This window comes from Budorcas taxicolor, chromosome 15, assembly GCF_023091745.1.
Source record: "Budorcas taxicolor isolate Tak-1 chromosome 15, Takin1.1, whole genome shotgun sequence".
NCBI lineage: Eukaryota > Metazoa > Chordata > Mammalia > Artiodactyla > Bovidae > Budorcas > Budorcas taxicolor.
The window spans coordinates 76,495,806-76,519,241 of NC_068924.1; the positions used below are offsets into that span (position 1 = coordinate 76,495,806).

Consider the following 23,436-nt stretch of genomic DNA (forward strand, 5'->3'; position numbering starts at 1 on the left):
TTATAACACCAGAGTCACTATGGTGTAGAACAAGGAGAGAGTCGGTCAGTTCCTGCAGAGTGACTAGATTTGGGCCTTAAGTAGGTAATGGCACAGATAGAAAAAAGCACAACAAACAAGTGAGAAGAATGTGTGGAGAAGGCTTTGGCTCTTCTGGCTGTTGGCAGCCTCAGAATAGTGCAGATGATTCTACTGTAAGAGGCAAGTATTAACATAAAAGGCACCGCAGCAACCAGCAGAACTACTGCCTAGACTGACAGCTCGTGTGCAAAAGTGTCTCCGCAGGCCAGCTTCACAATGTGGGGTGCGTCACAGAAGTGGTTAATCTGGCTCGAATGACAGAAATGCAGAGTGAAGATCCAGCACGTTTGCCCTATCTGCACTGGGATTCCACTGACCCAGGAGCCCACAGCCAGCTGGAGGCACGTCTTTGGGGTCATGATCAGGGGATAGTGCAGAGGGTCACAGATGGCCACACAGTGGTCATAGGCCATCACCGCCAGGAGGAAGCACTCAGTGGTTCTGAGGCTAAGGAAGAAGCACATTTGGGCAGACAGGCCAGCATAGAAATGCTTCTGTCCTGAGTCCAAAGGTTCACCAGAATCCTAGGAAGGGGGACAGACATGTAACAGATTTCCAGGGAGGAAAAATTTGCCAAGAAAAAAATACATGGGTTTCTGCAGAACTGGGTCAAACCAAGTTATTATTAAGAGACTTTTTTCAGCTAAAATAGGGATGTAAATTATGGAGAACACTCCAAAGGGTAACCCTTGGAGGTTTGGAAGGTCAGAAGACCCCAGGAGAACAAATTGTATGACTGTGCATGTGCTGTCTTCTGCTTCCATCTCTTCATATCTCATCTGTGGGAATGATTCAATCTGAAGTACCATTATTTCACTTTTTGACTTTTGTTTCCTTATGTATAAATAGGATTTCATGTCCTCTTATTTTTCCAGTTCCCTAAAGAAACAAAACCTATTACTAATAAGACCTGTGAAAGTGTAGTGAAGTATATTCTTCGTTAATATTAAATATATTTTTAAGAAAATATATCTCTAATTTTCTTGAAGAGATCTCTAGTCTTTCCCATTCTATTGTTTCCCTCTATTTCTTTGCATTGATCACTGAGGAAGGCTTCCTTTTGTTTTAATTTAAATTTATTTTAATTGGAGGCTAATTACTTTACAATATTGTATTGGTTTTGCCATACATCAACATGAATCTGCCATGGGTGTACACGTGTTCCCCATTCTTATCTCTCCTTGCTATTCTTTGGAATTCTGCATTCAAATGGGTATATCTTTCCATTTCTCCTTTGCTTTTCACTTCTCTTCTTTTCACAGCTATTTGTAAGGTCTCCTCAGACAGCCATTTTACTTTTTTGCATTTCTTTTTCTTGGGGATGGTCTTGATTCATGTCTTCTGTAAAATGTCTCGAACTTCTGTCCATAGTTCATCAGGCACTCTATCAGATCTAGTCCCTTAAATCTATTTCTCACTTCCACTGTATAATCATAAGGGATTTGATTTAGGTCATACCTGAATGGTCTAGCGGTTTTCCCTACTTTCTTCAATTTAAGTCTGAATTTGGCAATAAGGAGCTCATGATCTGAGCCACAGTCAGCTCCCGGTCTTGTTTTTGCTGACTGTATAGAGCTTCTCCATCTTTGGCTGCAAAGAATATAATCAATCTGATTTTAGTGTTGACCATCTTGTGATGTCCATATGTAGAGTTTTCTCTTGTGTTGTTGGAAGAGGGTGTTTGCTATGATCAGTGCATTCTCTTGGCAAAACTCTATTAGCCTTTGCCCTGCTTCATTCTGTACTCCAAGGCCAAATTTGCCTGTTACTCCAGGTGTTTCTTGACTTCCAACTTTTGCATTCCAGTCCTGCATAATGAAAAGGATCTTTTTTGGGTGTTAGTTCTAGAAGGTCTTGTAGTTCTTCATAGAACCATTCAAGTTCAGCTTCTTCAGCATTATTGTTTGGGGCATAGACTTGGATTACCATGATATTGAATGGTTTGCCTTGGAAATGAACAGAGATCATTCTGTCACTTTTGAGATTGCATCCAAGTACTGGATTTTAACTCTTGTTGACTATGATGGCTATTCCATTTCTTCTAGATATTCAGTGGTTTGCTAATGTTTACATATACTTTCAGTATGGAAATCCAATATATGAGGCAGTTATTAATTGATTCTCTGTTTTGTCAAGTATGTTGGCTGTCACAGAATAATGACCCTCAAAGACACATTTTATAAGGAAGGCTGAGTGCCAAAGAATTGATGCTTTTAAACTGAGGTGTTGGAGAAGACTCTTGAGAGTCCCTTGGACTGCAAGAAGATCAAACCAGTCAATCCTAAAGGAAACCAATCCTGAATATTCATTGGAGGGACTGATGCTGAAGCTAATGCTCCAATACTTTGGCCACCTGATGCGAAGAGCCGACTCTGTAGAAAAGACCCTGATGCTGGGAAAGATTGAAGGCAGGAGGACAAGGGTAAGACAGAGGATAAGATGGTTGGATGGCATCACCAATTCTATGGACAAGAGTTTGAACAAGCTCCAGGAGATGGTGAAGGACAGGGAAGCCTGGCGTGCTGCAGTCTGTAGACTCACAAAAAGTTGGACACAACTGAGCGACTGAATAGCAACCAGAACAACAACAACAGAAATATATAAATAAATAACAACCTTGTGTGTGCATGCTAAGTCACTTCAGTTGTCTGGTTGTGCCACCCTGTGGACTGTAGATAGCCAGGCCCCTCTATCCGTGGGATTTTCCTGGCAAGAATACTGGAATGGGTTGCCATGCCCTTCTCCAAGATATCTTCCCAATCCAGGGATCAACCCACATCTCCTGCAGCTCCTGCAGTTCAGTCAGATTCTTCAGTCAGCCACTGGGGCAGGCCGTATATGACAAACTTAATCATGATAAATATAATTAGTTCAATGAACCCACCTAGAAACCTTTGCATCTGTGTTATTGCATGCACATACACAGGCTCTTTTTATCTGTGTATCTATCATCTATCTAAATGCTTTAAACACAAAATATAAATGCACAGATATAAATATGTATACCTTTTGTGTGTAAAGCTTATTATGGTAAAGCTCAACCATCTTCCTTTTTGAAATTTCAACATCTCTCTAAAAGTTTGTTTCATAATTTATATTTTTTCCAACTCTTCCCTTAGACCATATGTTCACTTTCTCTTTATCTTCCAATTCTATTATTCTATTTCCATATATGTTCTCTGTACTAATTATATGATAGTGAAGTAAGATTACATGCTTTCATGTCACAGCTAAAGAAATAGTTTATCGATATAAAGGTTAGATATAGCAAAACACTATTCCAAGGAGCAATTATACATATGATACCTATATAAATACAAATACACAGATACCTTTAAAGGAAAGAAAGGGAAGATGTCTTCCATTATTTCCTGAATATTCTTTTCCAGCAGAGAATCCAAGCTATTAATACAATCCAGATGCACAATGAAGCATATTCACTTTTCACTTTCCCCAAATCAGGCTATTAATCTCAGAAAGACTTTGCACATATTATTGACCTTCCCATCCTTGTCAGTTGACTTCAGTCCACAGAAGCAATATTATCCTAAGGTACACACACAGACACACAGAGACAAGCATGCATACCTACATAAATGAGTATCTGTTTTCATGTTTCTAAATAATAAAATTGTGTGTGCTTAGTTTCTCAGAATTATAAGTGACTTGTTCTGGGAATAGTACAATGCAAAGTAGTAATGAAAGATTATTTTGCTAAGAAAGATATTTATAATTTACAAAGCACTGGTAGTATTTGCACACATTCATTTTGTTTGAAAAACAAGTGATAAAGATACAGATTTTTGGCAAGCTATTACCACTGAATGTGGTAACTAGTTTAGATATGGTTTGTTAGTTGCCAAGCCAAAGTGAAAATGATTTTTGAAGCTGTCCACTGACATTTTTAGCTTGTGAAACTTCAGTATCTACCCAAAAAAGTCGAATGCTCCAAGATATCACTTTTATTTCCCTTTCTCTATGAAGGAGAGAGATCCAGTCATATCTGCTCAATATATCAATATTTTTAAATGTTGCCCCTCCAGTAGTTATCTCTTCTCTCCAAAAAATTTTTTTTTAATTAGGCAGGAGGGAGAGAAAAAAGAGAGGATTTCTTAATTTCTTTCTCAATCTTTTCAACATATGATAGTTTCAGGATTTATCCAAATTCTGCCTAGAAATTTTCCTGGAATTTTGTTGTTGCTGTTACTATAGTTCTCTTTCTTTTAACCTCCCCATGTATTCAATTGTTTCCATTAGATTTTACTAGGTTATGATGGCTGTATTATCTGAGAATCTTGGTGATTCATTGTTTGCTTGGTTCTCAATAAGAGTTGGTTTTTCCTTCTTCACTTTATTATCAGAATTGATCACACATCATCTGGTCATTTTCTCCCAGGGAGAACGTGGTACTGCTCCTCCCTATCCATCTGGAAATAGCCAGCTCCATATAAATGTGACAAAACTGACATTTATTTTTATGAGAATAAACTTTAAAAGCAACAATTCAAGCTTCATCATATTTTTTAACTTTGAGTAATGGTGACAGGTCATATTTCTGCAATGATCTGTTGCTTGTCTATATAAAGGACTATTATATATACATGGAATTTTGAAAAATGTGTAAATACAGAAATAGCACACACAACTAATAATTGTTATTTTCCTTGTCCAGAATGAATGCAAATATATTGTTTGTTATTTTGATTACCTGAATAGCACAAGCTTATTGTAAATGCCATGGATGGAGGAGCCTGGTAGGCTGCAGTCCATGGGGTCGCTAAGAGTCGACATGACTGAACGACTTCACTTTCACTTTTCACTTTCATGCATTGGAGAAGGAAATGGCAACTCACTCCAGTGTTCTTGCCTGGAGAATCCCAGAGACAGAGGAGCCTAGTGGGCTGCCTTCTATGGGGTCGCACAGAGTTGGACACAACTGAAGTGACTTAGCAGCAGCAGCAGCAGCATGTAATAAAGTGCAGAATTTCAATAAAACAAAGGAAAAAATAGAATGATTTACTCTGTGATTTCCATAATTAACAACGATGATTACTTTAGTATTGACAGTTTCTAACATGTGTAAGGTTTAATGTGTACAATACTTGTGCTTTTATAGCAGATACTTACTTTCACAAAAACTTAAATCCTTTCCCTTTTCCCCTAACTTTCCTATCCCCATTATAATCTCTAGGAAAATATATTAAAAACCCATGACTTATGAATATTCCCATCACTTTTTCCAAGCTCATCTTATCATATGTAAAGATTTCAATAATATCTTTTGTTTTACCCACTCAACAAATCACATTATGAATTTAAGCTGATATACACATAAATGATGCCTAGTAATTACTAATATCATTGTAAAACATCATTTATTAAACTACATTCCAAAAGAGAGGTACTTTTCACTCAAAGACATTATTTCTCTGTAGAATAACTGCTAGGCCAAACTATACATAATATTTTAATTAATGCCCATTACTAACTTAGTTTAAAAAATTTGTGTAACAACTTTATGGAACTGAATAATATGCTTTCCAATAAGTGATATAACTGAGTCTGTATTACAACTGGGCCTATTATAGCAATTCTTGTCTAAAGTTCTTACTACAAGAGAACATTTCACAATAAGGTTAGAGAATTCCCAAGCGAATGATTCGCTATTTGTTGACCCATACACAACTGTATCACTGGAGACAGAAAGGTTTCTCAGTGTTACAAGTAATTTTTATTTTGGTAATAACTATCACTTTATAGACAGATAAATTGAGTTTAAGATAAATGTCTATTGAAAATTAATAACACATATATAAGAAATCAAGTTCTGAAATACAAGTCACTTTTTCAAGGAACTAAGGTATTTGCATGGCCATTTTCTCAGTGCCATCATGACATCCTTGTTCCTTAGACTGTATATCATGGGGTTGAACACAGGCGTCACAATCGTGTAGAAGAGGGAAAGCAGTTTGTCAGTTCCTGCTGAGCCTTGGGTCTTGGGTCTTAAATATGTGACAAGGCCTGATCCGAAGAACAATCCCGCAACCGTAAGATGAGAGGAGCAGGTGGAAAAGGCTTTGCCCCGACTTGTGGCTGATGGCAATTTAAGGATTGTGGAGATGATTTTGCCATAAGAGACAAGTATCAACAGAAATGGAACCAAAACAAACAGCGCAGCAACTGTGAAGACCAACATTTCATTCAGAAAAGTGTCCCCAGAGGCTATCTTGAGTATGGGAGGGATGTCACAGCAGAAGTGATTGATGAGGTTGGAACCACAGAAGGGCAGAGAGAAAATCTGGCCTGTCTGGCCTATTTGGACTGGGATTCCACTGATCCAGGAGCCAGCCACTAGCTGGATACACACCTTGTAGTTCATGACCAGAGGATAGTGCAGAGGGCTACAGATGGCCACATAGCGATCATAGGCCATCACGGCCAGAAGGAAGCACTCGGTGGCCCCAAGTATAAGAATGAAGCACATTTGTGTGGCACAAGCAACTAGAGAAATCTTTCTTCTTTGTGTCCAAAGACTCGTGAGCATTCTGGGGAGTGTAACAGACACATAGCAGATTTCCAAAAGGGAAAAATTGCCAAGGAAAAAATACATGGGGGTCTGGAGACCAGAGTCTAGTTTTGTTATCAGGAATATGATGCCATTGCCCATCAAGATAATTATATAGATGAGTAAGAACAGTCCAAATAAAAACCTCTGGAGATGAGGAACATCAGCAAAGTCCAGGAGAACAAATTCCATCAATTTAGTGAGATTACCTTCTGGTGCTTTTTCTTGGTGTTCCATCTGTGAGAAAGGGTAAATGTATTATCTGCTTTTTATTTTTACCATCAGGGATCAGTGCCTGTTTTATAAATTGTATCAGGATATCCGGTTGATTTTCATGATCAGTGCAATTGTTTCTAATTTAAGAATTTTATTATTTCTTCTTTCCCCTTTCTCAGTTTATAATCCATGTGTTATCACTGTACACTCCCCTTTGAAATATCTTCTATGGCCATTCTTTCCGAATACAGTCCAAAGTCAAAAAATTTAAGAGGGTTAGTCGTTCAGTCGTGTCTGACTCTCTGATCCCATGGACTGTAGCCCGTCGGACTCCTCTGTCCATGAGATTTCCTAGGCAAGAATACCGGAGTGGGTTGTCATTCCCTTCTCCAAGGGATCCTCCAACCTAGGGATCAAACCCAGGTCTCCCACATTGCAGGCGGATTCTTTATCATCTGAACCACCAGGGAAGCCCAAATGCCCTGATCAGCACAGACACTGCACAAACTGATAGTTATTGAAGATAGACCCACAGTGTTGTGATGTGATCTCAGTCTGAAATACTTACATTATTTTGAGGCCATGTTTCACAGTTTGTGGGATCTTAGTACCCCAACCAGAGATTGAACCTCAGGCTCACAGCAGTGAAAGTACAGAGTCCTAATCATTGGACTGCTAGGGAATTCCCTCAAATATTTACATTTTTTGACAATTTTATTGTATTTCTCTATGACTTTACATACTTCAGTAGAACTATTAATATACAGAAATTATCTTCCTTATATATTTTCAGCTACATATTTCAACTGTTTATTTCCCTCCCATCACTTTATGACCTTGATCATACTTGTTCTTATATACAATTCACATTTTTAGGCAGTTTACAGAAAATATGAGAGAATATTTTATTGTATTGTGCATAGGGGAATAAAATACATCTATTTCAGTAAGATGACATGTGGGGGCTATCAGAGGGTTTTATTCTGGAAAAGTTGTGTGGGAATAGATACAGAGAGAAACAATTAAGAGGATCACTTTGGGAAAAGAGGGGTCACCTGGTATGTGTTCACTAGCTGTGTAAGGTAATTTTGTTATGCTTTACCCCATGTTCTGTGTGTATCTCTGATGTCTTTGTTGTTCCTCAAATAATAATAATAATAATTCAGATAACAGTTTCTAAACTCACTTTTCTTGAGCTAGCATATTGAGATTTAGCAATGATGGATACATTGCACATTTACACATTGGTTTTGTGATTGCAAATCAGTGCCTATTTTTTAAGTCATACTTAAGTCTGAATCCTAACTCCATTATTTATCATCTGTTATATTAAGTAATTGTTTAAATTTTCTGTTCGCTTTCTTATTTGAGGTAATTAAATATGATTTTATTGATAAAATTACCTATCACTTTTAATATGTATAAGTCATGGTCCTATAATTATAATTATTAATATGGTATAATGTTCTTAAATCTTTAGTTGCCAGGGGTTGTACCACACTCCTTAGAAAAATTGTTTTTGGTTAGAGTTATTGAGTTACTCATTGATGATTACTTTTTTCCACTTTTTCCTTTCATCAGAGTCAGGAGTAGGGTACGGTCTTACCTAAACAAGGAATAAGACTCCTCTAGTACAGAATCTAAGAGCACACACTCAGTTTCAGGGCTGATTCTGCATTGCACCATTGTTAAAATCACTGCCTCCTTAAATATTACACTCCAGGCATCACTTGATTCAACATGAGTCCCAGCCCTGCTTCTCATTTCCCCACCCTTTATGTTTCAAGTTTTTCTACTCAAGCATAATCCAAATATAGTGTCATGGACAAAAAATACAATCCTGACAAGATGGCCTGCAATTGAATTATGGCTTCACTTGCCAGCTGTGTGACAATGCGGATTGCTTAATCTCCCTGTGGCATAGTTTACTTGGTTGCAAAACTGAGTTAACAGTTGTACCAACAGTTAGGATTGCTACATGAATTAATTCATTTGATACAATAAAGCAACTTGAAGTTGTTTTGGCATTCATAGAAAGTCTATTTGAAAGCTAGCTATTATTGTTTTTATTAAAGCTAAATTTATTCTTCTAAATTTCACTCTCTGCTTTAACAGTATGGAAAACTGCTCTCTAATTTACCTTGGCTTGGTATCACACAGTTAATGTGGGAATGAAATAAGATATTAAAGCAATCATCACAGTGTTATAAAATCCCAGACTTTTAGATGTGAATTCTCCATGGATTTTCTGCCAATAATTTAATAGTATTATCACCTCCACTCTGTAGATCTAATAGGCAGAGCACACATGACTTTGTAGCACATAGTGTAGCAATTTGGCTCATCCCTTTCATGCACCGCTTTTCTTTCCCACTGTTTCATGATCTAGGATCTAAGGACTGAGATCTAGGAAAATAGTTCTAGTTTTCCTGCTTGGAAGCAATATAGATCTTAGAAAATGCTTGTTTACTTAATATATTGTTTATAATTTGATTCTGAAATTGAGTGAAGGAACAGATACTTTTAATTTAAAATTGTCAACTTAAAAGAGAGGAAAAATTAATACACAAAAGAATAGAATTGCAATCTTAATCATTTTTATGAACAAAAGCATTTAGTATTTCACTCATTACCTGCATAAACTTATTTTCAGTGCTATATAAAATATAATTTCTAATTGTACAGATGTGACATTTTGGTGATGAAATCTTCTATAACATGAAATAGGTAGGATTTGAGTTTGAATTTCTCAGGAGTAAAACAAGGTATACTTCAAGGATGTTTGTATATTTGATAAAAATTGGTAACTCAATCCTTGAAAATAATTTAAAAACACTGTTGAAACTAAAGCTATCTTTATTATTTTATAAATCCTGAATTCTATAATTTTTTTTCAAAATAATTGTTCTTTGACTTCCAATGGTTAAAACTTTACTTTATGTATTACTTATTTTAAATCTCTTATTATAATATCAAACTGAATAGACATATATAACCTTTTTTGTTACAATATGTGGGTTCAAATGAAGTTTTCTTTAATATTATCTATACCTAGACTTAAGCTATAACATTTTTTTGGCATTTCAAAGTGACTTAATACCATTATTTATTATAATTATTTGATTGTAAAATTTATTTAATGGAATGAGAAATATATAGAAGTTGCTTTAATGAACGAAAATATTTGCTACCATGTGTAAAATTAATAATTTACACATTAAAAACCTGTGTACATGATCAATTTTAAATTTAAAATAAGAAGTAAGCCTTACTATCATTTTCATATTTACCTTTCTTACTTGAAATATTGCTGATTTTTCTCACTAGAGAGGCTTTGAATATTTACTGGAAGTGGAATTACTTGTTTCATCAAAGTATTCAACTGGCCTTTAAATATTCTGTTCTTTCTAAACATAAAGTGCTCTTAAATAAAAGTAGTTATCTCTACCCAAGGGATCTCTGCCACCTGGCACATTTAACTTTCTAATTAAAATCATCACTTTTTGAATTCTCTGATTTGTTGTATTTTTTAAAAAATGTTCCCCAGAAAGCTCTCACTCTACTCAGAATATTTTTTTCTTCAGCCACTCTAGGGAGTAGAGGACACAGTGCATTTTATTTCTCAGATGTGATAAGCGTGCTAAGTATTATTATTTGTGGGCTTCCCAGGCAGTAGAGTTAGTAAACAAATTGGCCTGTCAATGCAAGAGATACAAGAAGCCAATGCAAAGAGGCCAATGCAGGAGATACAAGACACACAGGTTTGATCCCTGGGTCATGAAACTCACGTGAGTAGGAAATGACAACCCACTCTAGAATCCTTGCCTGGACAATTCCATGGACAGAGGAGTCTGGTGGGCTACAGAGTCAGATACGACTGAACACACACACACACACACACAAACACACACACACACACACAATATTATTCGGGTCGATCAAATAGACACGGGTCCAATTCTTACCTTTACTGTTATGAATGCATTATGCAGAGCCTCTGTATGATATATTCCTTGGTTCCTAGTTAGAGGACAGATCTGTGTAGTAGTTTTAATACATATTCTAATGGCAAATACTTTTATGTGCAAAATTAGTGTGTTATTGATTTCTTAAGCAACCTGAGATTTAGCTGATGAATGTATTAAACATACATCAAAATTTAAAAATTTAACCCAAGGTTAATTGTTGTAGGAGAAAATTTTTCCTCTCTTTTGCAGCCTACCACCAATTTCCCCCAAATTTATTTTACATCTTCAAGATGTGAATACTTTCAGCCTCAAGTTACAATAAAAAGACAATCTGGAATAAGTCCAGCTGACATTATGGGAAAGATGCTAAGCAAAAATTTTGTGAGTTATACATTTCAAATGTGGAGAAATTTCTCCAACATAAAGATTGTTTAAAAATCTTGGGTCACAGTCAGTTTCTCATGACCCCCCAAATTGGATATTGTTTCCTAGTAAATAGTGATTTCTCAAGGTTTATGATTAGGAAGAGAAAATATTTACAAGAGAGGGAACACATAGAATAATGTGACAGTGGGAGTGATTTGGAAAGTTAATTAAAAAGTATCAGGAGCCTTGTGGCAAAGATCATGAGTAGTGGGTGGTGGGGCAGGCTTTACATGGGGACCAGATGTGATAAAGGACAGAAAGGGAGAGGCCAGCCAGGCCTGAGCTCCTGCCGGGACTCATCCAAGAAATAGCTAGTGCTGGAAAGGAGTTATCTGTTGATCAGCAGAATGCAGTATTATGCATGGGCTTCACAGATGGCCCAGTGGTGAAGAATCTGCCTACCAAGTCAGGAGAGGCCAGGGGAGCCCGGGGGGCTATCGTCCAGGGGGTCACAAAGAGTCCAAAACAGCTGAGCGACTGAGCACAGCTCAGTGAAGTATTATGCAGAAATAAAGAAGCCTTCTGCTGGAATAGAATAGAAATTCCAGAAAAGGCTCAAATATACATGAAAAGTTGCCATTGACTAAAAATAGCCTACCAAATTGGTAAAGCATGGACATTTAAAATAACTGTCATTCAGACAACTGGGCACCCATAGAGGGGAAGAAAGAAAAAGAAAAAAAAAAAAAAAACAGTATATGTATTTTTGATAACTATCCCATAGCAGAATAAACTCCAAATGATACATTTTAGAGTGAAATGACTGAAGTATTCTAAGAAATGGGTTTTATAATTTTGGAGTAAGGAAAGTTTAACTCATTAAAATTTAGAATGCAGGACACACACACACACAGTGTAAAAATAGATGATTCTAGATGCTAAAAATAGCAAGCTCCATTAAGTATCAAATATAATTAATATAACAGAAAAAATTGTTACAACTGATTTCAAATAAAGTGATCTTGGCTCCTTCTTTAATACAGAGGAAAAGTCCAAAGTATAAATTTAAAAAATGAGTAAAAAAGATGAATTAACAATTCACAGAAGAAAATTATTCTTTCAACATACAGACAACAACAGCTCCATTTGTAAAAAAAAAAAAAAAAAAGTAAATTGCAATCTGAACAATGATAAAGTCTTAAAAAATCTGAGACATTTTCCTATGCATTGTGTATGTGTGGAGAGGAATATCCAATCAACTAATATCACAACTGTGCTCACCCTTTGAATTAATCACTAAGCATGTGCACACACTAAGATATGTAGTAACACTGCAACAAATTTGTGGCTTGAAAATGTGTGAATATTTTATGATTTAATGAGCCTTGATTTTGATATTGTCATCTATTCTTTTTTCTCCCATAGTTATATGAGACCTTTAAAATATATTCTATAACTTATCAAAAATTTCTAGTGCTTGAAACTAGACTGGCTTGTTGTGACCCAGTGCCTCTTAACCACAAATGAAAGTTATTTTTCGGTGTTGTTTTAGAGATTGGAAAAATAACTTGGCTTTCAGTATGTCCTTTTATAAAGATGTTGATTTATTTTTCAAAGCAATTCAGTGGCATCACCAGTCTTGAAACATATTTTTGTTGCTTGATTACTACTTTTTTTTTATAATAAAAGCGAATTCATTTTTCTGAAAAAAAAATAGAAGCATAGCCAAAAATAAGAAAGAGTATTATGCTTTTTTCCATGATAGAATGTGCTCATTAAGTAAAATTTAAGAAATAGAGGGAATTATGTATATACATATGATACACGGTGTTCTAAATATGGCTTTTTAGCTTAACAAAAAGGATATGTACAGTATGATTATGATTTGGTTTGCTTAAAAATATGCTTAATACATGTTGTATGTAATTACAATTTTATTCATTTCTATAACTTCTTGGTTTTCCTATGTGTGAAATTATCATAATTACATACAATTCTTTGATGTTAGTACTCGGATCTGAAGTTCCGTGTCTCTATAGCAGGTTTTCTGCGAGACTGTATTCTTGTATTTAAGGGCTTCCCTGGTGGGGCAGAGGTTAAAGCATCTGCCTGCTATGTGGGAGACCTGGGTTCGATCCCTGGGTCGGGAAGATCCCCTGGAGAAGGAAATGGCAACCCACTCCAGTGTTCTTGCCTGGAGACCACTCCAGTGTTCTTGCCTGGAGAATCTCATGGACAGAGGAGCTTGGTGGGCTAGAGTCCACGGGTTGCAAAGAGTAGGACATGACTGAGCGACTTCACTTTCACTTTAACGATAGTGTATTTAAACCTTTTATATTGAAAAATTTTACTCTGAATAGCAGCATTTCTTTTTTTTAAATATAAATTTATTTATTTTAATTGGAAACTAATTACTTTATAATATTGTATTGGTTTTGCCATACAGCAACATGAATCCACCACAGGGATACACATGTTTCCCATCCTGAACCCCTTTCCCTCCTCCCTCCCCAAGCAGCATTACTTAGTCCAGGAAGTTCAACTGATTAATGTTTACATTATGACTAATAATTTTGTCAAAATCACTTTTCTTGCACCAACGTCATGAAGTTAATAAACATTATCTTGAAAAAGACTCGTTATGCATTTTTACTTAAGTTTACAAATTATCTGAGATTACATTTTAAAATACGTTTTGTGAAGTGAGGGTCAAGCTCTCTTTTTTGTACCATTATATATATATTTAAATTCATATAATTTATTAAAAGACCATCTTTTCTACATTTTCTGCTGTATGAACTTTTGCTTATTCAAGTGTGCCCATGTTCTATAGTCAATCAAGAAGTATTCTCTAAAGCTTTCCATACGCAGTAATCTTTGCTAGCTGAAATCTTTTGGTTTTAAGTAAATTATAACAATATAGAGGGAGAAAAACTAGGATATACATTATGAATTTTGGATAAAAATATTGGGAGGCCAATGGCTAGATAAAATATACTATATTGTTTTAGTACTTTTGCCACCTGATGCACAGAGCCAACTCAATGTAAAAGACCCTGATGTTAGTAAAGATGAAGACAAAAAGGAGGAGACAGCAGAGGATGAGATGGTTGGATATTAATAGTGTCACTGACTCAATGGACATGAATCTGAGCAAATTCCGAGACATAGTGGAGGACTGAGGAGCCTGACTTGCTATATGGTCCATGAAGACACAAAGAGTCGGACATGAATTACCAACTGAACAACAACAAATCAAATAAGCAGTGAATTTTTCCTGACAGAGACTAGTCCTTTAAATATGAGATCACCAAAAAAATTTATTTCTTATAAATACAAACACAAGGGAGATAATCCTGATATCAGAAAGTCAAGCATAAAATGGCAGGATCATGAGGACAATCAATTTGTACTAATGCAGGAAGCAAAATTCCATATAATGTCTGATTAAGACAACAGCAGAACTAAGTGGGGGAAAAGATCACTAGCTCAAAGCAGTGGATAAGACTTTAAACATTAAGGCAGTCATTTTCTCAAGGCTACCATGACAGCCTTATTCCTCAGAGTATATATAATGGGATTAAACATCAAGGTAACATGGTTTAGAAAGAAGAGAGGAAAAATCTTTCCTGTAAAAATATTTGGAATCATGTCATGAATATGTAATGGTTCTGGGTTCACAAAATAAAGGCACAACTATGGGGCTTCCCAGGTGGCGCCAATGGTAAAGAACCTACCTGCCAAGGCAGGAGACATAATAGACACAGGTTCGATCCCTGGGTAGGGAAGATCCCCGGGAGAGGGGCACAGCAACCCATTCCAGGGTTCTTGCCTGGAGAATCCCATGGACAGGGGAGCCTGGTGGGCTACGGTCTACAAAGTTGCAGAGAGTCAGACAATACCAAAGCAACTTAGCACACACATATGTTGTGAGGTGAACAGGTGGAGAAAACTTTGGATCATTCCATTGCTGATGGCAAACATGGGATGGAGAAGTGATTTTACTGTAGGAGCCAGGTATCAGCTGAAGAGGGATCATGACCAACAGTATCCTAATAGCACAACCATAGAGACTGACACCTCATTCAGAAATGCATCGCCACAGCCCAGCTCGTAGGGCGATCCAAAACAGGACAGAGGGAAAATCTGGCAAGTCTGCCTTATCCTGACGGCAACACCACTGATTCAAGAGCCAAGAGTCACTAGTGGAATCCAGAGCTCCTGGTTTATAACTAGAGGAAGTTGTGAAAGTTACAGTTGGCCACATGGCAGTCACGGGTCATAACTGTCAAGACCAAGCATTCTATGTGGCCAGGAACAGAAATAAAAGATATGTTTGTAGTGCATGCTGTATATATACATATATATATATATATATACACATTCTGATTGAAGGTTTATGGATATTCTAGAAAGAGAGACAAATACATAACAGATTTCCAGGAAGGAAAAGTTAACTGAGGAAAATACACATGGGAATTTGAGAGCCTGGTTAACTCTGATTATGGGAATATTGATGTTGCTTCTCACCAGGATAATCACATAAAAAAGAAAATATCACAAAAAGAAACATTCAGACACTGGGAATACAGAAAAATCCACAGAGAACTAATGCTATCGCTGAAGTGAGATACAATTCTGGGTTGTGTGTGTGTTTCCTGTTCTCTCTGTGCAGAGAGTGAAATCAGTCATTTTTCTACTTTTGCATCAGTTCAGTTCAGTTCAGTTGCTCAGTCGTGTCCGACTCTTTGCGATCCCATGAATCGCAGCACACCAGGCCTCCCTGTCCATCACCATCTCCCGGAGTTCACTCAGACTCACGTCCATCGAGTCCGTGATGCCATCCAGCCATCTCATCCTGGGTTGTCCCCTTCTCCTCCTGCCCCTAATCCCTCCCAGCATCAGAGTCTTTTCTAATGAGTAAACTCTTCACATGAGGTGGCCAAAGTACTGGAGCTTCAGCTTTAGCATCATTCCTTCCAAAGAAATCCCGGGGTTGATCTCAAGCTTTATCTAAATATATATTTGTTGTTGTTGCTCAGTCTTCCAGCTGTGTCCAACTCTTCACATCCCTGTGGACTGCATCACTCCAGGCCGCCCTGTCTCTCACCATCTTCTGGAGTTTGCCTAAGTTTATGTCCACTGAATCTATGATGCCATCCAGCCATCTCATCTTCTGATGCCCTCTTCTCCTTCTACCTGCAATCTTTCCAAACATCAGGGTCTTTTCTAATGAGTTGGTTGTTTGAATCAGGTGACCAAAGTATTGGAACTTCAGCTTCAGCTGAAGCTCAGTCCTTCCAATGAATATTGAAATATATACATTTATGTTATATAAAAAATACATTATTCATATGAAAAAGTGCCTATGTACATATATGTCCATTTCATAATCTTAAATTTATCTCTATTTGTAACTATTAGTTATCTTAGTCCTTTTTTAAAAAGAAATGATAAAATATTATATATTCTGATTCTGTTTAGTTCACAAAAAATGCGTTATTTCAAATATCAAAGATTATTTGGCTGATATTAAAGTTACCCTGTTAGCTACTAAATATTCTGTAAAATGTTAGGAGGCAATAAGAAAAGCAGATATGCAGCAATTTCTTCCATATGTATTTTTTATTTTCTGAATAAAATTTATGATTTTTCTGATGTGAACATTAGTCTCTTTGTAATAAAACCACACTCCAAAAAGTATAAATATATAAGTCAGACATTATCTGAATTCCCTTCACTGTGAAGAAGCCCATTCTTTCTTCTAATACATGTCCAGATACTGCTGACATGTATACACACCAACTACAAAGATGCCCACGTGAAGTGTTATATGAATACATGGATGCTGTCTCCCTTTGTTTTACAAAAATAGAGTTATGTTTTATACATGTATTTATGTACTTACATGCTTGAAAAGCTTGGGATTTCCTCACTGGCGTGGCTCTAAAACAATGTCTTGAGAGACTGCAGCATCACATCAGAACGGGCGCCCGTGTCTACTGTGTTCCAAATGAGAACAGCTTCCTTTTCCTTTGCTAGTGTTCTGTTTTGCAGTACTGAAAAAGCTTTTAACATCTTGGACAAGCACAGGTAGCCATCATTCTTGGGCAAATATTTTTAGGAGGTTTCATTGATATAGTTTTTAAAGTTAAAAATAATCCTACATTAAAAAAAAATCACTGTTCTTAAATGATACAGAATTCATTCCAGATGATTAGAATAAAAACACCTTAATAAAGTGACTGCTTACACAGTGTACTTGCACACAGATCTTTTATAGATCTATTGTAACAAATTATCACAAATTGGGTGGTTTAAGTAACAAAAGTTGACTTTCTCACATCTTTAAAAGCCAGTGTCCCAAATCACAGTGCTGGCAAGGTTTCCCTCCACAGGCTCTGAAGGGACAGTCACTCCTCTGAAGGGATAGTCCTCCTTCCAGCTTCCGGTGGTCCCCGACCTCCTTTGCTTCCTGGCTTTGTCATGTGCTGCTCCCGGCTGCTTCCTCCATCTTCACGTGATATTCTTCTAGGTGTCGCTGCACCTCTAGTCTTCACTTAATCTCTCTTCCCCGCTTATAAGAACTAAGAACACTGATCATAGGATTTAGTGCCCTTCCCTTAAATTAAGATAATCTTATTTGAAAGTCCTTAACTGAATTACATCTGCAAAGGCTTTTATTTTCCTAATAAGTTCAGGTTTGCAGGTTATAATTTGACATATATATAGAGGGATCAACATTCAACCCAATGCCATTTATAGTTTAAATTCCCAATATTCCTAATACTAAGGAGACACCACAAAAGCAAAACATGAAGCTACCAGCAGGAGGAAATGGGGTCACCAGAGAAGAGTCAGCATTGAGGTAACAAAGGATCCTTTCAGGGTTTGTACTCTGAAAAGAACATGGACAGTTGCAAAACAGAGAAAGAAGGAAAAAAATGCCAGAAAATACTAAGATTCTGCTACTCCCACCAACTTGGATGTGGTTGTTGTTTGCTCATCGTCTAAATCCAATCCTAAGTACAGAAAAGGACAGTGAATATGTCTGAAGGAATGGGAAGTTTCAAGCAAATTTCTTACAAGGCATGACCCTGATCATTAGTTATATAGCAGTTAACTATCATTTTATTGCTCAGGAAATCTCTCAACTCACCCTTTCCTAGTGAAAGGAAAGATAGGTCTTCAGAATAGATCATTGCCATGGAGATAATGCATACTTTGATAACCCAGAAACCCTTAACTCTTTGACACTAAGGTCCTTTCACATAATGTGAGATGGCAGAGATGATATTAACTATCAGCTCAGAGGTTAAAGCATCTGCCTGCAATGCGGGAGACCTGGGTTCAATCCCTGGGTCGGGAAGATCCCCTGGAGAAGTAAATGGCAACCCACTCCAGTACTCTTTCCTGGAGAATCCCATGGGCAGAGGAGCAGTCCACGGGGTCACAAAGAGTCGGACATGACTGAGCGACTTCACTTCTTCATAGGAAGATATAAATAATACTAGATGACATTTTCTGATGTATTTACATGAGAAACATAGAAACAAATTGCTTCCATAATTTCAAGCCTTCGAGTCAAGTTGATAATTTACTTAGTAGTTTTCTCAGTGCTACGGTGATATCTTTGTTCCTCAGCGTATATATAATGGGATTCAACGTTGGGATCAAAACTGTGTAGAAAAGAGAGATCAGCTTCCCAGTTTCTTCAGATTGATTTGGTTTGGGCTGTAAATAGGTGGTAGAGGCTGTGCCGTAGAATAAGACCACCACTGTGAGGTGAGATGAGCAAGTGGAGAAGGCTTTAGCCCTCCCTTTGGCAGATCGCGATTTCAGAATGTTGGAGATGATTTTGCCATAGGAGACAACAATCAACAGAAATGGGACCATGATGAACACAACTGCAACTACATAGACTGCTATCTCGTTCACAAATGTGTCCCCACAAGCAAGCTTGAACACTGGGGGGAGGTCACAGAAAAAATGATTAATTGTGGTAGACCCACAAAAGGGCAGAGAGAAAACCTGCCATGTTTGCCCAATTACAACAGGAACTCCACTGACCCAGGAGGCAGTGACCATCTGGACACAGACCTGGGGGCTCATGATTAGACCATAGTGAAGAGGGTTACAAATGGCCACGTAGCGGTCGTAGGCCATCACGGCCAGGAGGAGACACTCTAAACCTCCAAACAGAAGGACCAAACACATTTGTGTAGCACAGGCAGTGAAAGAAATGTGTCCTTTCTGGTTCAGGAGGTCTGTGAGCATTCTTGGGATAGTGACAGTTACATAACAGATTTCTAAAATGGAAAAGTGGTTGAGGAAAAAGTACATGGGGGTCTGGAGAGTAGGGTCAATTCTTGTTACCAGTACAATGACACTATTGCACAACAGGATGGTCAGGTAGAGGACTAAAAATATCCCAAAAAGAATCCATTGGAAATTGGGAATATCAGAAAACCCCAAGAGGATAAATTCCATCATTGTAGTGATGTTTGATTTTTCTGTTTTTAATTTGTGCTCCATCTGTAGATATGATAAATTCAAGATGGTTAATTCATTAATGCTTTTGACCAACATTTCCTTTCTGTTAACTGAATTAGTTGCACGAACTTATTTACATAATCCCTTCAATTATTGCTGCCTTTGCCTTCCTCAGTTTCTAAGAAATGAGATTTGAAACCTCAGCAATGAACTGATGTGCAGTTAAAATCAATTAAAGAAATAAAATCTTCATCTTTTATACTTGGATGTAGTGATACCAGAGGGCTTCCCAGGTATTTCAGCAGTAAAAGAATTTGCCTGAAATACAGGGGATACAGGAGATATGGGTTTGATCCATGGGTAAGGAAGATCCCTTGGAGGAGGGGATGGCAACCCACTCCAATATTCTTGCCTAGAGAATTCCATGGACAGAGAAGCCTGGTTGACTATGGCCCACGGGATTACAAAGAGTCAGACATGACGGAAGTGACTGGGCAGCAGCAGTAATGATACCAGAAACAATAAGATATACTCATTTTTATATAGAGCTTATTGTGCAGCAATAGTATTAAATTATTTCACCCCTTTTAAGGGTGAAATTATATATGACACAGGCTTGAAATTGTTTTCCTTTGGGTTCATCAATTTCTTTTTCTATACCTATTGACTTATTCCATCTCCTTTCAATTCAAAGATTTTCACTTAAAACTTGCCTAATTCTTATTCAAAACATTTTAAGTCCTCCCATTTCTACTTCAACGAGAGCTGACTTTCTTAAACTTATCCCTTGTTACTGGGGGAACAAATATGTGTAATTGTATTGTTCTCTTCTGTGTACCTCGTCCATCAGTTATGCTACACATGGAAAGCATTAGTTACATCATGGGGTCCAATAACGTTCCCTGTTAACACCCATTGTACATTGCATTGCAAATATCAATTAATCTTTAACTCAGTCCATAAATATGACCCATTCCTCATGATATTTTGGGTTCCCCATTAGCTCAGTTGGTAAAGAATCTACCTGCAATGCAGGAGACCCTGGTTTGATTCCCGGGTCAGGAAGATCCACTGGAGAAGGGATAAGCTGCCCACTCCAGTATTCCGGGGCTTCTCTTGTGACTCAGCTGGTAAAGAATCTGCCTGCAAGGTGGGAGACCTGGGTTTGATCCCCGGGTTGGGAAAATCACCTGGAGAAGGGAAAGGCTACCCACTCCAGTATTCTGGCCTGAAGAATTCTATGGACTGTATAGTCCATGGGGTCACAAAGAGTTGGACACGACTGAGTGACTTTCATTTTCATGATATTTTAATATAGTTTCTTCTTAACATATGTGAGTCTCTGATCCATTGTCATCTACTTCTCTTACAAGTGCGTAAAATATGTCCTATATAATTCCATTGTAATTTTATCAAATAAATGTAACTTAGCTTAAACCCTATGATTATTTATTTTAGGAATTCAAGTAGCAAAAGCATATGAGTGGGACTAACACACACACACACAGAGGCCCGTTATCCTGCTTCATTTCTAGTTCATGTAATCACATATCAGGCACTCCACACTTTGACAATTCTCATAACAGTTCATTAATGTTTGTTCCCTAACTGTGTTTTCATATTTCATTAAATCTACTATATCTGTTCACATCTTCCAGCCCCACAAACTATTGTTTTTTGCATTAATAGTTTGATAAATAAAATTGAGTCAATAAATATTCTCTCACATTTCTCTATTTCCACTAGAATTAAGTTTCAAAATTACCTTAAGTGAAAATTTTATTATAAATACTATTATTATTGTTATTTCACTTATAACTACTTTTATTTTATCATTAAAAAATTAAGAAATTCATTGGTTAATATATTAACTAATTTTCAGATAAAGGTCTCAGAATTTCATATTTTTCTGTTTTATCCTTTGTATCTTAAACCTCAAATTCAGAACTATTTATAATAAAACCATCTATCATCTTACCTTCATGGATTTATATGAAGTTATCTATGAGAATATGGATGTTTTTACCCTGTAAACTTTTATAATTCTTTAGAGTCAGGAAGTCACTGTCATTCTGGAGTAGTCTTCAAAGATCAGCTGCTCTGAAATAGGAAGTAGTCATGCTCACCCTGGGGGATATTTTCTCTTGAGTATCAGTTTAATTTCTAGAAGACTGCTCCTGTTTGCTGATCATCTGGGTTTATGTTCTAAAACTACTTTTTCTGTAGATGACTTGTCTTCTGCAGCTCCGTCTTGGCTTATAAGTTCCCCTCTGTGGGGATAGAAACTTAGCAGAGAAATGACACTTAATTTAAAACTTTCAATTTATTGCATTTCAGACCATTAGTAATGGCTGTAAATTTGCCTTCCTTAATTTTATTCCCATAATTCATCCAGATCTCATCTTCCACATCTTTAGAAAAATGTGTCACTAATACACAAACGTGGTGTGTTTGTTCCTTCCAATCCATTGCAGGGAAGGTTAGATCCCTTTTCAGAAGTGGAACACTCTGTTCCTAGATTAACTTTGGTGGAAATTAAAGTACTTTGTATCTGCTGACAAAAATCTAGGGAGGTTTATTCATGTTAGGATAGCTAGTTTGTCATCAGCATAGGTATCTAGCAGATTCAAAATGAAAGGCACCTTAAAAATAGCCTAGAGCCTGTTATGCAGAGTGAAGTAAGTCAGAAAGAGAAAGACAAATAGCATATGTTAACATACACACACACACACACACACACACACACGTGCTAGAGAAAACTGATACAGAAAAACCTATTTGCAAGGCAGGAATATAGATGCAGACAGGGAGAACAGACCTGTGGAGACAGAGAGGGAAAGAGAGGGTGGGGCGAACTGAGAGATTAACATTGAGACATAAACTGCCACATGTAAAACAGATAGCTAGTGGGAAGTTGCTACATATATAAATCACAGGGAGCTCAGTCTGATGCTCTGTGACAACCTGCAGGGGGTGGGGAGGGGGAGGGAGGCTAGACAGACGGGATACATGTAGGCTTATGACTGATTTACTTTGTTGTATGGCAGCACCAACACAATCCTGAAAAGCAATTACCCTCCAATTATTAAATTAAAAAAAATAAACATTTAAACACAATTATTTAAGACAGGAAAACAAAAAGAAACCTCTCCTGTCAAAATGTTTTTTCTATTTCAGCTGCTTCCAGGCAGATATGTAGGTAAAATTGTCAGGAATGAGGTTACAAGGCCAATATCCACTTCCGCTTATAAGCACATTTTTTTCTTTCTGTTTAGAGAGTCTTTGACAATTTGAAAACACTATCAGTGTTTCTAAAATTGCATTTCATTTTTGTATTTTAAATTTGCTTATCTTTATTACAGCATGTTCCTCATAAATTGGGCCTAGGTACTCTTTTTTAGGATTGACATGGTATCCATGTCATTTAATGTCATGCTTATTTACAAATGAGAATTGCACTCATGATTTGTTTCAACTAAGTTTTACTTACAGAATGGAACAAATCGAATGTCCATCACCCATGTGAGTAAACTGATCTAATCCCTAATTCTATCATTAGGATAGTGACTTGAATATTTCTCTGTTCAATTTAATATCACCATCACCTGAAAACAAATCTACAGTTTGAGACAATACCTCAAATATTCAGTGTAACAAAATAAAGAAACATCTTGCAATCATATTACAGCACACGTTTGCAGTCAGTGTTGAAGAAACCCTGGTTGTTTCCATCTAGGAGCCCCGCTG

General features: G+C 36.9%; 2 protein-coding genes and 1 pseudogene across 2 annotated transcripts; all 3 read right to left on the minus strand.

Annotated features, from left to right (window-relative positions):
* On the minus strand, positions 1 to 860 carry LOC128060805 (olfactory receptor 10AG1-like; annotated as a pseudogene).
* A 5,060-nt stretch (positions 861 to 5,920) lies between these two features.
* On the minus strand, positions 5,921 to 6,889 carry LOC128060621 (olfactory receptor 10AG1-like). Its single transcript, XM_052653005.1, has one exon. The coding sequence runs from the start codon at positions 6,881 to 6,883 to the stop codon at positions 5,921 to 5,923; it is 963 nt and encodes a 320-aa protein (XP_052508965.1). The 5' UTR covers positions 6,884 to 6,889.
* Positions 6,890 to 18,780: 11,891 nt separating this feature from the next.
* On the minus strand, positions 18,781 to 19,755 carry LOC128060669 (olfactory receptor 10AG1-like). The gene has a single exon (XM_052653045.1). It carries the CDS (start codon positions 19,729 to 19,731, stop codon positions 18,781 to 18,783), a length of 951 nt encoding a protein of 316 aa, XP_052509005.1. The 5' UTR covers positions 19,732 to 19,755.
* Between the last annotated feature and the right edge of the window lie 3,681 nt (positions 19,756 to 23,436).